The 15,213-nt window shown below is 33.6% G+C and overlaps 2 protein-coding genes across 4 annotated transcripts; one reads left to right on the forward strand and one right to left on the reverse strand.

Moving 5' to 3' along the window:
* The first annotated feature begins 281 nt into the window (after positions 1–281).
* LOC104815221 lies at positions 282–3,860 on the forward strand. The gene is made up of 7 exons (XM_010543538.2): positions 282–574; positions 1,166–1,212; positions 2,212–2,359; positions 2,465–2,636; positions 2,870–2,999; positions 3,158–3,334; positions 3,427–3,860. Exons 1-7 carry the CDS (start codon positions 364–366, stop codon positions 3,583–3,585), a joined length of 1,044 nt encoding a protein of 347 aa, XP_010541840.1. The 5' UTR covers positions 282–363; the 3' UTR covers positions 3,586–3,860.
* Positions 3,861–11,166: 7,306 nt separating this feature from the next.
* On the reverse strand, positions 11,167–13,405 carry LOC104815222. 3 transcript variants are annotated; one of them, XM_010543542.2, is made up of 3 exons: positions 13,285–13,405; positions 13,141–13,183; positions 11,167–11,831 (listed from the first exon to the last, which is right to left on the reverse strand). In XM_010543542.2, exons 1-3 carry the CDS (start codon positions 13,360–13,362, stop codon positions 11,329–11,331), a joined length of 624 nt encoding a protein of 207 aa, XP_010541844.1. In that variant the 5' UTR covers positions 13,363–13,405; the 3' UTR covers positions 11,167–11,328. The 3 variants fall into 3 exon arrangements, with proteins under 3 accessions (XP_010541844.1, XP_010541842.1, XP_010541843.1); XM_010543540.2 differs by having other exon boundaries at positions 11,167–12,362; XM_010543541.2 differs by lacking the exon at positions 13,285–13,405 and having other exon boundaries at positions 11,167–12,362; positions 13,127–13,278.
* Between the last annotated feature and the right edge of the window lie 1,808 nt (positions 13,406–15,213).

The raw sequence follows: 15,213 nt of genomic DNA on the forward strand, positions 1-15,213 counted from the left end.
TTAGGCAATATGTAGAATTTTATAAATGTCAAGGGCTTACATTGTAGTTTCTGTGATCTCATATATATATATATATATTTGAAGGACTAATTCAACATCTATAAATGATTGGTTATTACTGGGTCAGGGTTCTTTCGTTCATTTCAAAAATCTTTTGATGAAATCAAATGTTGGGGCTTTTTTGCTAACTATGTAGAGTTTTAGGCAATATGTAGAATTTTATAAATGTCAAGGGCTTACATTGTAGTTTCTGTGATCTCTCTCGTCTTCGTCTTCGTCTTCCCAGTTGTTCACGAGGAATTAGAACTAGTTGTGAGGTGTAGGGTTTTAGCGACGAGAGAGAAAACACAGCCCAACCCGATAATGGCTGCAACAGAGGAAGCCAAAGATGTCGGAAGAAAAACAATGGAATCGGAGGCGGTGTCCGAAGGACAAGAGAGAGGAAACGAGCCCCAAACAATGGCGCCATGGGAGCAGCACGCGAGCGTCATTAGCATCCCTCGATTCGATTACACAGCCCCTTCTTCTCTGCTTCATCGTTCCCACTCCGGTTTCCTCGTCACGTGCACTATCAGTATGATGCTATTCTTGTATCGGTTTGTTTTGCTTTACCAAGTTTGTTCATGCATGGTTATGTATTGTTACCCTGTTTTCCCCATTTACTGGAATTATCGGATGTGTATGGGAAAACAAAGCTGTAGTTTTCGAGGTTTTGTGTTGTGGGCATTTCAAATCTGTGATCGAATTCGGACGAGGATGTTATCGGATTTCAAAATCCGATGTGGGAAATGGTGTGTGTTGTGATTTTTGAGGAGTAGGAAGAAAAATTTTGCGCTTTCATATTCAAATTGAGGGTTTAGCTTAACATTTTCGGTTTTACCAGATTTGGATTTGATCCTTGATGACGTTTTGTGCTTTATTTCCATGATTTCTGCAAATCTCAAAGTGTCTTTATTTCGAAACATAAAATGGCGGCGTTAGAGCTTTTGTGTCTGGCAAACATTCTAATCTCTGTTTGAATGAAACGAAAATGTTGTCAGTTCTTGATATCATGCAGCGTCAAATGGTGTCCGTTTCTCAATTTGTGGAATAAGGAAGAATTGCTTCTTGTGTCTGTATTCGAATTAAGGGTTTGAGGTTGACTTGTTGCTGTGTTATTTTTCAGAAAGGGAGAAGAGTGCAACCAAAGAGGTTATGTCCATCCTCGGAAAGGTATCATCTGATTTGTTGCAATTTTGCTTTCTACAAACAGAACAGTGAGGACATGATGAAAATATTATGTTTCGGGTTTAAAAAATATATATGTGTGGAGTTGAATGTCAGCTATAGATCATGGCCCGTCTAGGTTTCTAACTAACAGTTGCTTCATGTTTCTTTGCATATTGCTATACTAATACTAGATTTTACAAAGAGTCAAAGACAGATGAAGTCTGTGAGTAAAACATAATGGGTGGATTGCATTCAGGGGTTTTGTGATGGATCCTCGGGTGGAAGAAGTTGAGGCCGAAAAAGCCTCTGTTGAGTAGCTGTGTCGGGATTGGGTTTTCTTTTATTTCTTGGCTTTGGATTGTGTTTTTTTATTGGTTTTGTGTTTTTATCTATATATTGTTTGGATTTGGGAGTTTAGGACTTTTGATTCAATAATGATTCCTAGGATTCTATCTAAAAGGGAATTAGAATCCATACAGGATTCTTTCCAAGACTTGTAGAGTCCTAGTGGTTATCTGTTCATGGATAGACTTGAGGAGTCCTAGTAGGAGTCTGTATCTTCCTCTATAAAAAGATGGGTTCTTCCTTAGTTATGAATCAAATATCTGAGAATTGTTTTTATAAAACAAATGACGATTAACACTCATCCTAGGGCCTACCAAATTGGTATTATAGCCAATCCCAACCAAGAAACGTCGGAAGATGGTTCACATGCTAAGGATTGGTTCTGATACCAATTTGATAGGCCCAGGGAATCTATCCAAGCGTTTTCCTGCACCTAAGGGCCAATTTGATAAATAGCAACTCGGCTGAGGCCTCAACCTCGTCTACCCGAGGATCCATCAATCTGTTTTTACACAGTGGCAAAAAAGTCGTTAGAGTGGAACGATTAGTCAATTACTTGTTCATGACGGAAAGTGATCCGATCTTCGCGTTTATCTTCTCCATATTTACAAAGTTCAGCCGCTTAGTTTACATCAATGTGTATTTTGGTTAATGCAGTATGTTGGGTCCAAAAATGAGGCGAAATCTGAAGTTCATAGATATTCCGATGAGAATACCGCACCAAAAAGACAGAAATTTTGTGCAGAAGAGATAGACGGTGAAGGGAAGGCTGTGATTCCGACTAATGATTCCTCAGAAGAATCAGGTATGAATCAATTCAGGAAAGAAAATAGTGGAATTCTATGCGTATCTCTGCCCGCGAGTGTGTATTATTTCCTTTTATTTCACGGCTTTTGCTTTCCGATGTTAGGTGAAAATTCGAGAAAGGAAGGTCTCGAAATCAATCTTCTCATGTCATTGGTTAAGTTGACAAGAAGTGGCTTGCTTCTTCTTACCTTGTCCGATGAGAGTTCCCCCGATACTACCGAAATCGTCACCACTATCTTCCAGTCTCTGGAATCTGGAGCTTTAAAGTCACCAGTGTGAGTTTCTCAGCTGGTTCTGTACATTTTCATTAAAGCTTATGGTAAAAAAAACATAAACTTGCAAAATATCGATGGGTGATGCTTGTACTTGATTCCCAAATCCCAATCCTAATTTTTTCGGTGACTTTGCCTGGAATTTGTACTCACATTTTAATACGTTCGGTCCATATCCCATTTCATGTTGTCTATGCAAAAGCATATTCTTACAAAAACAATTTGATGCAATGCAGCTGGTGCCACCGCATATTCCCTGTTCAAGCTACCTGTGGCTTGGCCGAGAAAGAACTCCAGGAAACAGTGTCAAAGCTTGTCCGTCGGTTTCTGAACGATAAAAGCTTTAAGTTATCAAACCCTCTGAAGGTAAAAGAGATTCTATCTGCAGAAGCTAGTCTTCGTTTTCTTAATTTGGTGTTCTTTACACGAGAAACCCTATCTCGGGTTTCACGAGGTAGCGCTATCGTCTATACGAACATTGCATCTTGGGAGTATTTTCATGGATTTCGGGTAAATTTTCACAGTTTGCAGCTGGGTATAACAGAAGAGGTATGGAAGAGATGGGCAGGAAGGTTTCGAAAGATTCATCAGAGGGTCGGGAGCAAATTCCTGTCTTGGACCGTGGAAAATGCTTCGAAGCAGTGGCAGCGGGAGTAAAAGAGATTGTACCGGATTCGATAGTGGACCTCAATTCTCCAGAGGTAATTTATATTCGGGAAATAACCACATTCCTTTTCCTCGATACACTTGAAAACCCGTTCTTTTCTTTACACACTTTTGCGAAATTCCGCAGTTATGCGTCCTAGTGGAACTTCTACCGGTATCTGGGATTCGTAGTGGCTCCTTTATAGCTGCGGTTTCTGTCCTTCCTCAGAACCTCGTTACCACAAAGCCGAAACTCTGCATCAAGCCGCTGGTGCCAGGAACGAAACAAACGGGGAAAACTCAATAAAGCCAATACAATATGCCCCGCCCGCCTTTGTAGCTTTTACCCGAATGGAGAAGAACGTTTCCGTCTTGCGGTAAAGGGGTTTTGGAAGCTAGAAGAGATGATCCTTTCATCTGAGAGGCCCTCAGGATTAAGAAGAGCACCAGATAGTTCATAATTTGCATTTGGGCAAAATGTTTCAGGGAGTTGTGTAATACAAATTCGTATAAAACATGTGGAGAATACGTATTTTGGTGAGTTTCTTTAACCAAATATTTGAATAAATTTTGTTACTACAAGAGCCGCGTTTGAGTTTGAGAAATTTATAATTCGGTTAAATCATTTCTCCCTTAAAATTCAAACCCTACAACTAATTAACGGCTAGTATGTTAAATCTATCAGAAGAAATGTGTTAGATGCGTTAGCGACGTTAAAACACTGTACATAAATACTTTGGAGAAGCGGAAGCTGATCGCGGCCGTTGCCACTCGCGTTCCAAAACGCATGGCAGCGTTTGCGGTTAAGCAAATAATATGGAATGTTAACCTACCATCGAACCGGAAGCCAATCTTGCGAGAAAACCGGAGGAGAACCGGACGAATTACAACGACATCCCACCCAGTGAATTAACCGGTTTTTTGTCCTCGAAAATCGATTATATGAGAATTCGGGCTCGCATTCGGTTTCATGAGCGAAATTACTCTAACTCATATTTGGGTTCAGTTTTTCTTTTTACTAGATAATAATCCGAACGCATCGCGCGTACTAATATACTTTTAAAAATTAAATATTATATATTATTTTGATTTTATATTTTATATTTTTAAATAAAATGTAAATTTTGTTTTAAATATGAAGATAACTTAATGTTGTATTTTTTTTTTCAAAGAGAGAAATGTCTTCTGTGTTTAATTTTCGTAAATTATAATATAGAATCAACGAATGAAATATGGAATATTAGAACAATATTTCTACAAATTTTATGACTTGATAAGTTTTATTTTAAGTGAATCCAAAGTACCTAAAAAATATATTATCTATAGCCCGATAAATATAATTTTAAACAATAATATAAATTTGGTTGATATTATAAATATAAAAATAATATATTTTGATTAATAAATATTTTACAATAAAATATTGGTATAATATTAAACCTATATAATGTCGTCAGTATTTAAATTTGATCGATATCTATTTAATTTAATCAAATTAATGAAATACAACACTAATACGATTAATATTTATTTGTCTCATTACAGTTTAAGTCATTGTATTTTTTTAATACACTAAGAATTGGTTATTTTATACTTAACAAAAAAAATAACATTATGTCATATTTGTATGTTATATATATTTTATCAAAATAATATTGATTCAATAACCCGTATGAGATCAACCCACTTTTAATTTAAATAATTATGAGTTAGAATTTTATTTAGTTGGATCTTTTCTTTTAGTTTGATCTATATTTTATAAATCTACTTATTATTTGTATCATACTAATTTGTTTTTTTATTTTCATGATCTGCTAAATTGTCTCTAGGATCTTTCAATTTAATCTAGATGGATTAATATTTATTTGATAAAATAAAATGTTTAGTATTTTTTGTTAAAATTAGAAAGTTCAGTGTTTGTTTTTGGATTTTCCCTTTTATTATTAGTTTTAAAGTTTTAAGAATAATATATTTTTCCTTTTGAAATTATAATTTATATTTAAAAATCAAAATGAGGAATTTTGTCTATGAGATGATATTTTTTTAGGGGTTAAAAACAAATTCTATTTTTATATTTTTGTGTATTATATTATAGAATTAAGGGTTGTAATGTGAAAGATTAGAGTGTCATAAAATGGTTGATTGGTTCAATTATTTTATTTTAAAATATGTATGAATCTTAATATATTTTTATTATTTATTAAATTAACCACAATATATTTTATTTTTTATATTTATATTCATATTCTTGAATATTTTTTTTAAAAGTGTCAAGAAAATATGATGTTGCATTTCTTCAAAACGGAATTGTGAATAGTTTCGTTTTTATATTATCATGAATTTAATATAGAATCAATTATTAGAATATGAAATCCCGAAATAATATTTTTAAAAATTTTACGACTCGACGAAAGAGTTTTATTTTGGTACATCCATGAGTTTCTGAAAAATGTGATTATAAAATATCTAAAAAATATAGTTTTAAATAATAATAAAAATTTTATTGGTGTTAGAAATCTAACAATAATATTTTTAAATTCATAAATAGTTTTCCAAGTTTAATTGCATGAAATTATTTCAATTGAAATTATTAAAAAAATATTCATCTTTTTTTAAAAAAATAATTATAAATATTTCAAAATAAACTTTGATATAATGTTAAATCTATGTAACTCCACCAATATTAAAATTTTATAATTATCTATTTAATTAAACTAAATTAATGAAATATAATATTGACTCTTTCATTTATCTCATTATAGTCTAAGTCATTATATTATTTTTTATAAAATAAAGATTTGGTCACTTTTATTCTTAATAAATAAAAACTAAGATTTTATCATATTTATGTAACATGTATATTTTATCATAATAATATTGATAAAACAGTTCATATGGAAATCAATTCACTTCTACTTTAAATAACTCAAGTTAGAGCCTTATTTAATTGAGTCTTTTATTTAGTTTGATCTGTAATTTATTAAATTTATTTTTTTATTGTTCTTATCATCCCAATCCAGTTTATTTGATCATCCATAAAACATTCTAAAATCTTCGATTGTGCGATGGCTGAGTTGAATTAGTTTCTCATATGTAAAAGATTTATCATCGTTTCGTAAACCATCTACGATAGTAGTTGAAGTTTCAAATAAAATATCACGTCCCAAACCGAGATACACTCTAATAGAATTCATCTCGGATGACCTTTCATTCAAAGCATATACTTCAAGTCGTGATTTGTTAAGTTTTTGTCAAATTTTAAAATAAAAAACCAGTGATACCTAGAAGATTTTTACCTAACCAATCTGCCATTTCCGATTACATCTCACAAAAAACTTAATAGTTTTTACTGTCCGAGTGAAAGATCATACAAGATGAGTCCTATTTTGATCTAGTAAGTGATGTCTTTTTTAAAACTCTAAGTTTAACTATCCAGAATAACCCGACCAGTTTTAACAAAAACATTTTATTTGGGTTTCACATATCATGAAACACAATAATTATTATTAAGGTTTGGGTCTATGAATCAAGATTTGACTCGATAAATTTCTGAAAAATCTTTAAAATAAAACCTCAGTGATACATATGAGACCCTTATTCAACCAAACTAATATATCACATTATATCCCATTAAAATCTTCATAGCTTCTATAGTTTTTATTAAATTCAATTCAAATTCATAAGAATTAACGTAAATATAGTGGAAAATTTATTTATCATATCTTAAACGTACAATGGATTCGTATGGATGATGCATTTTTTAAAACTCCAAGTTTAATTGCGTGAAATAATTTCAAGGAAAAAATGAAATAGTAACGGAGAGACTTGGACAGAAACTGTAGTCTCTAAAAAAAGAAAATAAAAGATGTTAATGTTGAAAATAAAATGAATATTATGATAGTGAAAGCAATAATAATAATAAGAGAGAGAGAATGGAGAGAGAAGTGATGAAATGAGAGTAAACCTTATGAGGTTTTTGTGTAACATTAACAAGGAGATGTACTACATATTTATAGGAAAAGAGAGGTAACTCCTTCATCATTAAGGAGTTAATCTTATTGGACAATTAGAAGGTCCACATATTTATAATACTCCCCCTTGGACCTCTAATAATTATACATAAGATATTTATAATTTAGACTGCCTCATTAAAAACCTTATCATAGAAAAACCCTGTGGGATAAAAACCATGACGAGGAAAAAAGAGTACAGTCGTTCAAAACTCCCCCTTGAATATGAGTTCCTTCATAATCTTTGAAGATGACGCATTCCAATATTCTGGACGTGCTTCCTGAGATAAGGTTTTTAATGAGGCAGTCTAAATTATAAATATCTTATGTATAATTATTAGAGGTCCAAGGGGGAGTATTATAAATATGTGGACCTTCTAATTGTCCAATAAGATTAACTCCTTAATGATGAAGGAGTTACCTCTCTTTTCCTATAAATATGTAGTACATCTCCTTGTTAATGTTACACAAAAACCTCATAAGGTTTACTCTCATTTCATCACTTCTCTCTCCATTCTCTCTCTCTTATTATTATTATTGCTTTCACTATCATAATATTCATTTTATTTTCAACATTAACATCTTTTATTTTCTTTTTTTAGAGACTACAGTTTCTGTCCAAGTCTCTCCGTTACTATTTCATTTTTTCCTTGAAATTATTTCACGCAATTAAACTTGGAGTTTTAAAAAATGCATCATCCATACGAATCCATTGTACGTTTAAGATATGATAAATAAATTTTCCACTATATTTACGTTAATTCTTATGAATTTGAATTGAATTTAATAAAAACTATAGAAGCTATGAAGATTTTAATGGGATATAATGTGATATATTAGTTTGGTTGAATAAGGGTCTCATATGTATCACTGAGGTTTTATTTTAAAGATTTTTCAGAAATTTATCGAGTCAAATCTTGATTCATAGACCCAAACCTTCTATATCGGGTCGAGTACAATTAGCAAGATACAATAAAGCTCCTATCGCGCTCATATACGGTACTTCAGGACTGAGTACCTCCGCGTTGTTTTCGCAAGGGCGGAATGGATCTTTCTCAATATTTAGGGATCTGCAAACCATCGGAGTACTTAGGGGATTCGATTTGTCCATGTTAAAACGTTTCAGGATTTTCTTGGTATAATTGGACTGATGAACAAATATTCCACTTGGAAGATGTTCTATCTGTAATCCAAGACAAAAATTGGTTTTCCCCAAGTCTTTCATCTCAAACTCTCCTTTCAAATAATTACGAGCGTTTTCAATTTCTTTGGAGGTCCCGATAATATTTAGATCATCCACATATACTGCTATAATCACAAAACCATTATTTGTTTTCTGGATAAATACACAAGGGCAAATAGGACTATTAACATATCCCTTTTTCAACAAACATTCACTTAGTCGATTATACCACATACGACCAGACTGTTTTAACCCATATAAGGATCGTTGTAATTTGATCGCGTATGTTCCATTTGGCTTTGAATTTATTGTTTCTGTTATTCTCATTCCTTCAGGAACTTTCATGTATATCTCATTTTCTAACGATCCATATAAATATGCCGTAACGACATCCATGAGATACATTTCTAGATTTTTGGAAGTTGCTAGACTTATCAAATATCTGAACGTAATCGCGTCCATGACTGGAGAATATGTTTCTTCGTAATCTATTCCAGGTCTTTGAGAGAACCCTTGTGCGACAAGACGAGCTTTATATCTTGTGATTTTATTATTCTCATTTCTCTTTCGCACAAAAACCCATTTGCATCCAACTGGCTTAACGTCATCGGGGGTTATAACAATAGGACCGAATACATTTCTTTTGTTCAAAGAGTCTAATTCTACTTGTATAGCTTCTTTCCATTTTATCCAATCATGTCTCTTTTGACATTCAGATACCGATATTGGTTCTGGATCCTCATTATCATGTTCAATTTCTTTGGATACAGAAAAAGAGAATACTCCATCAGTGTCATCCACCTCAGTTCGGATAAACATTTTTCCATGATGGTTGTAGTTAATAGAAATCTCATTATTTTCTGTATTCTCACGATTATTTTCATCATTTTGATGTTCGATATCTTTTTCCTCATTTGATTCTTTTGGGGAAATCTGAGGGCTATTATCAATTTCACTTTTCTTTCTTTTCCGTGGATTTTTATCTTTAGAGCCGATTGGTCTTCCTCGTTTCAATTGTATCGTAGACTCATTAGCAATTCTTTTATCTTTCTGATCCTTTGGTATTTCTATTCGAGCGGGTGTATTTTCAGCTGGAATGTACGATTTTGTCACTCGTGTTGTATCTGTGAACCCATCTGGTAATCGATTCGCTATATTTTGCAAGTGTATGAGTTTTTGCACTTCAATGTCACATTGCTTTGTAGGGGGGTCAAGATATAATAATGATTTTGTTTTCCACATTAAATCTTGTGAGGCTTGTATCATTCCTCCCCCTAACGCTGGGAATTCATCTTCATGAAAATGGCAATCAGCAAAACGAGCTACAAACATGTCACCAGTTTGCGGTTCAATATATCGAATGATCGAGGGTGAGTTATACCCAACATAAATACCCAATCGTCTTTGAGGACCAATTTTTGTACGTTGTGGTGGAGGTATTGGTACATATACCGCACAACCAAATACTCGAAGATGAGATATATTTGGTTCATTTCCAGTGGCTAAGTGTATTGGGGAGTATTTATGATATGCACTTGGTCGAAGTTGGATCAGTGCTGCAGCGTGTAAAACAGCATGTCCCCATATTGTAATTGGAAGTTTTGTTTTCATCATCATTGGTCGAGCAATAAGTTGAACACGTTTAATTAATGATTCAGCCATACCATTTTGTGTATGGATATGGGGAACTGGATGCTCAATCTCAATCCCGAGCGACATACAGTAGTCATTGAAAGCTTGAGAAGTGAATTCGCCGGCGTTATCAAGCCTCACTTTTTTAATTGTATAATCAGGGAATTGAGCTCGTAATTTGGTTATTTGAGCAAGAAACCTCGCAAATGCAACATTGCGGGTTGATAATAGACAAACATATGACCATCTACTTGATGCATCTATCAAGACCATAAAATATCGAAATGGTCCACTAGGTGGATGAATTGGTCCGCTTATATCACCATGTATTCGTTCCAAGAATGACGGTAATTCATTTCCAACCTTGGTCGATGATGGTCTTATTATCTGGTCATATGTTTGTCTATTATCAACCCGCAATGTTGCATTTGCGAGGTTTCTTGCTCAAATAACCAAATTACGAGCTCAATTCCCTGATTATACAATTAAAAAAGTGAGGCTTGATAACGCCGGCGAATTCACTTCTCAAGCTTTCAATGACTACTGTATGTCGCTTGGGATTGAGATTGAGCATCCAGTTCCCCATATCCATACACAAAATGGTATGGCTGAATCATTAATTAAACGTGTTCAACTTATATAATCCGGAAGATAATGCTGATAATTTTTCCATCACATACTTCTTTCCAGAAATTATTAATGTGATACAAAGGTATTCCTGATTATCTTCACACATAGTCTCTATATGATATTTATTTTGACGAATATCTTTAAAACTTAATAAGTTTCTTTGAGACTTTGGAGAGAATAATGCATTATTTATTGCAATCCTTGTACCTCGAGACATCATAAAATTGGCTTTTCCAGAACCCATGATGATTCTCGCATTTCCAGATATCGTAGTAACACTGGATTCAGTAATCCTCAATTCAGAGAAGTACTTTTCATCTCTCAATATCGTATGAGTCGTAGCACTATCGGCCAAACATATATCCCCGTCCTTTATCTTGTACTTTGACATATTTCAAGTTGAATCGATCAATGTAAGAGATGAGAAAATGCCTGAAAATAAAGATAAGATAAAAATAGTACATAACACAAGAACTTAACTTCAGAGTACAATAGAAATCTAGAAAAACATACAACAACATTTTACATGAAAACATATTTTAAAAGAAAGATAACATGCAACATTCAGAACTTATAACAGACTTCATATCAACTTTTACTCATTGGTCATTTTCTCCTCGGACTGATCAAGAAAATCTGCGATATCCAGATGTGTCCCATCCGCTTCATTATCAATGAAATCACCAAGGTCATCAGATACAAAGTTTATCTGGACACTTTTCCCTTTGTCTTTCCGTGATTGTTGGTATAACTCAACAAGATGTTTTGGTGTGCGGCAGGTCTGTGACCAATGACCGTTCATACCACATCGATAACAAATATTTTCTTTGTGCCTTTTGTTCGCATCATAATTTTCACTTCTATGATACTCCCTTTTCTTTATATCTCCATTATGAAAAGGTTGTGGCTGATAACTGTGGTTTCTCCCACGTCCACGTCCACGTCCTCGACCACGGCCTCGGCCACGACTACGTCCACGTCCACGTCCGCGACCTTGCCAACGGTTATAGTTTGAAAATGTTGCATTTGTCTCAGGAAATGGAGCAGAACCAGTTGGGCGAGCTTGATGATTTTTCATTAGAAGCTGATTATTTTGCTCTGCAACAAGTAGGACTTGGATCAAATCTTTATATTTTGTGAACTCTTTTGCCCGATATTGTTGTTGCAAAACAACATTATCAGCATGAAATGTTGATAATGTTTTCTCCAACTTATCATGTTCCGACACCTTTTCTTCACATAATTCCAATCTGGAGATGATTTCAAACATTGCAGAATTATATTCTCGCACAGACTTAAAATCTTGGAATCTCAAATTCAACCAATCATGTTTGGCTTTTGGATGGATCACATATTTTTGATGATCAAAACGATCTTTGAGTGATTCCCATAAATCTGCGGGATCCTCTTTTGTTCGATACTCATCTTTTAATACGTCGTCAAGATGATGTCGCAGAAATATTATCGCTTTTGCCTTATCTGCTTCCGATGTCTTTTGCTTTTTATCGATTGTTGTTACAATCTCTTTTGCCTTCAGATGCATTTTGGCATCTAATGCCCAAGTCATGTAATTTTTTCCAGAAGCATCTAGAGCAGCGATTTTGAGGTTGACCAAGTTCGACATGTTAACTATAAAAAAAACATAAAACATATTAACGTTACTCATGATTATATATATATATATATATATATATTTTTTGCAAGTAAAAATTTAAGAAAAATTTAGCCATGATCATTTTTATATTGTTAGATATTAATATCGTTTATATTGTATAAAATAAATAGATTAGGTTGTTCGGATCATCCAATGGAAATAATAATGTTGTACAAATAATTATAATAAAAGAAATATAATGGGGATACATAGTCATCCTCCACACTAATAATATTTACAGTTTTTAGGCGGCATAGCCGACCATTACGATAATACTAAGAGAAATATTTATAAACATTAATATTATATTAATTTATAGTTTAGGCGGCATAGCCGACCATCACGATAATAATAATAATAATAATAACAATAGAAACATTTATAAACATTCATACCATATTTATAGTTTAGGCGGCATAGCCGACCATCACGGTAATAACAATTAACAAGAAATAAATATAAACATTCATATCATATTTATAGTTTAGGCGGCATAGCCGACCATCACGGTAATAACAATTAACAAGAAATAAATATAAACATTCATATCATATTTATATTTTAGGCGGCATAGCCGACCATCACAGTAATAATAATAATAATTTTATAAACATTAATATCATATTAATTTATATTTTAGGCGGCTTAGCCGACCATTTCGATAATAATAATATTAGAATCAAAATTAAATTTGAAAACGATATCAAAATTAAGGATGATTAAGAATATGAGATTATACCCTTATTACTTTACCTTTCGGATGATTTTTGTAGATGTATACGAGCAGAAATTCGTGCTGATAACGTGTTGAAAATAAAATGAATATTATGATAGTGAAAGCAATAATAATAATAAGAGAGAGAGAATGGAGAGAGAAGTGATGAAATGAGAGTAAACCTTATGAGGTTTTTGTGTAACATTAACAAGGAGGTGTACTACATATTTATAGGAAAAGAGAGGTAACTCCTTCATCATTAAGGAGTTAATCTTATTGGACAATTAGAAGGTCCACATATTTATAATAGTTAAGACATTGTAGAACAAAGCATGCACAGATTGCTTTTCATGCTTAGGATTTTTTTTTCATATGATCAAAACAAAAACCAAAGTGGCGTCATGATTAAAAAGTAGAATATATTATTATTATTATTATCATCCCATGGTAGACATGAAATTTTGTTTTTTTTTTCAAATTTATATTAGTAGATTGTCAATAAGTATGATCTTTTGCTTGATACCAATCAATTTATTAAAATGAATATTTACGTATTTTTTCTTCTTTGTATTTTGTGCTTTGAATCATTAGAGTTTCTAATTTGAAAAATAAAAAAGAATTCTAATTACGCTAAAATATAATAAAAAACAATAAATCGAACAATTTGGCTTGGAGTTTAATTAACTTTTTATTATTATTGTATATTAAACTTGAGTTTTAATTTAGATATTAAATAAATTATGGTAAAATATCCATCACTTTCCATTTTTCACGATGACATAGATATACGGGCAAAAAACTGGAAAGTCTAACAGCTTTTTAACTTTTCTGATGATATTCATATTTTTTTTATTCATCAAGACATTGATAAAAACATGGAAAGGGTTTCCAAGCAAACCGATTTTTTTTGCAATTGTATCGAAGATTTTGCTTATAAAAAATTGATTTTTTTTATTATCTTTCTCCTTTTGTTATTGCAAATGTTTCTACTTTTCAAATCCTGAGAATCATAAGTTCTTTTGGATCACTTTGTAAAATATAAAATAATATCTCAAAAGCTACCCTACAATACACATATACATTTATATATCAAACTTTAGTCACCAAAAAGGAAAAAATAATTTTGTAAAGAAAAAATATAATAATATGTAGATTTCAAGAATTAAAATTAAAAATAAATTATAAACCTGAATGAATTGGATTGGGCCATTGATTTCGAACACTCTCAAACACCAAAATAATTGATTGATAGTTGTATTGCATGTTGATGTGGACTCAGAATGTAACGACCCGAGGCCGCTACGGAATGATAGAGCTGTCCCCACACACCAACAAGGGACTTTTTAGCGTGTTTTGTCCTCACTCGCACACATCCCGAAAAGTACTTCCCATGAGGTCACCCATCCTAAGACTACTCTAGAGTCAGCACGCTTAACTTTGGAGTTCTCTCGAGATGAGCAACCGAAAAGGTAGATGCATCTTGTTGATATGAGTAGCTCAATTAATTCTTTTAAGTTATCTTAGACTGTGTAGTCTCATACCTACACAGCCCTCGGATCCCTCTCATTCCGGTACGTCCGCTTCATCCCTGTACCCCCTACCCAGAAGCTCGTCAGGAGCCGCCCATTGTCCATCCTCTTGCACCGGCGATCACTCCCCGCCCTCCTACGGTATTCTGGGCTGTCATAGGCCCACCAGTTTCGGCCTGGTTCGTCCACGAACCACACCGTACTGGGAGAGAACCGGCTCTGATACCATTTGTAACGACCCGAGGCCGCTACGGAATGATAGAGCTTTCTCCACACACCAACACGGGACCTTTTAGCGTGTTTTGTCCTCACTCGCACACATCCCGGAAAGTACTTCCCAAGAGGTCACCCATCCTAAGACTACTCCAGAGTCAGCACGCTTAACTTTGTGTAACAACCAAATTTTTCAAACAAAAAAAAAAGGTCTGGACCGACCGGTCTAGACTGTCGGCAAGACCCGACGAACACAGTGACCAAGACCGACCGGTCCAGGCGCAGACCGACCGGTCTAGGCACTGTACAGTCGCGAAAGTCACGATTTTCGGTCCGATTTTGACGTGAAAACGACCCGGGCGCACCAAA

This window comes from Tarenaya hassleriana, unplaced genomic scaffold (genome assembly GCF_000463585.1).
Source record: "Tarenaya hassleriana unplaced genomic scaffold, ASM46358v1 Cleome23, whole genome shotgun sequence".
Lineage (NCBI taxonomy): Eukaryota > Viridiplantae > Streptophyta > Magnoliopsida > Brassicales > Cleomaceae > Tarenaya > Tarenaya hassleriana.

Excerpts from the sequence above, each read along its gene's own strand:
- LOC104815221 (XM_010543538.2), top strand. The coding sequence starts at position 364 with ATGGCTGCAACAGAGGAAGCCAAAGATGTCGGAAGAAAAACAATGGAA. Across the intron at positions 3,000-3,157 it reads AGTTATCAAACCCTCTGAAG|TTTGCAGCTGGGTATAACAG; the intron begins GTAAAAGAGATT and ends AAATTTTCACAG. Across the intron at positions 3,335-3,426 it reads TGGACCTCAATTCTCCAGAG|TTATGCGTCCTAGTGGAACT; the intron begins GTAATTTATATT and ends GAAATTCCGCAG.
- LOC104815222 (XM_010543540.2), bottom strand. The coding sequence starts at position 13,362 with ATGATGAAGGAGTTACCTCTCTTTTCCTATAAATATGTAGTACACCTC. Across the intron at positions 13,184-13,284 it reads TTACACAAAAACCTCATAAG|CACGAATTTCTGCTCGTATA; the intron begins GTTTACTCTCAT and ends ACACGTTATCAG. Across the intron at positions 12,363-13,140 it reads CTACAAAAATCATCCGAAAG|TTAACATGTCGAACTTGGTC; the intron begins GTAAAGTAATAA and ends TTTTTTTTATAG.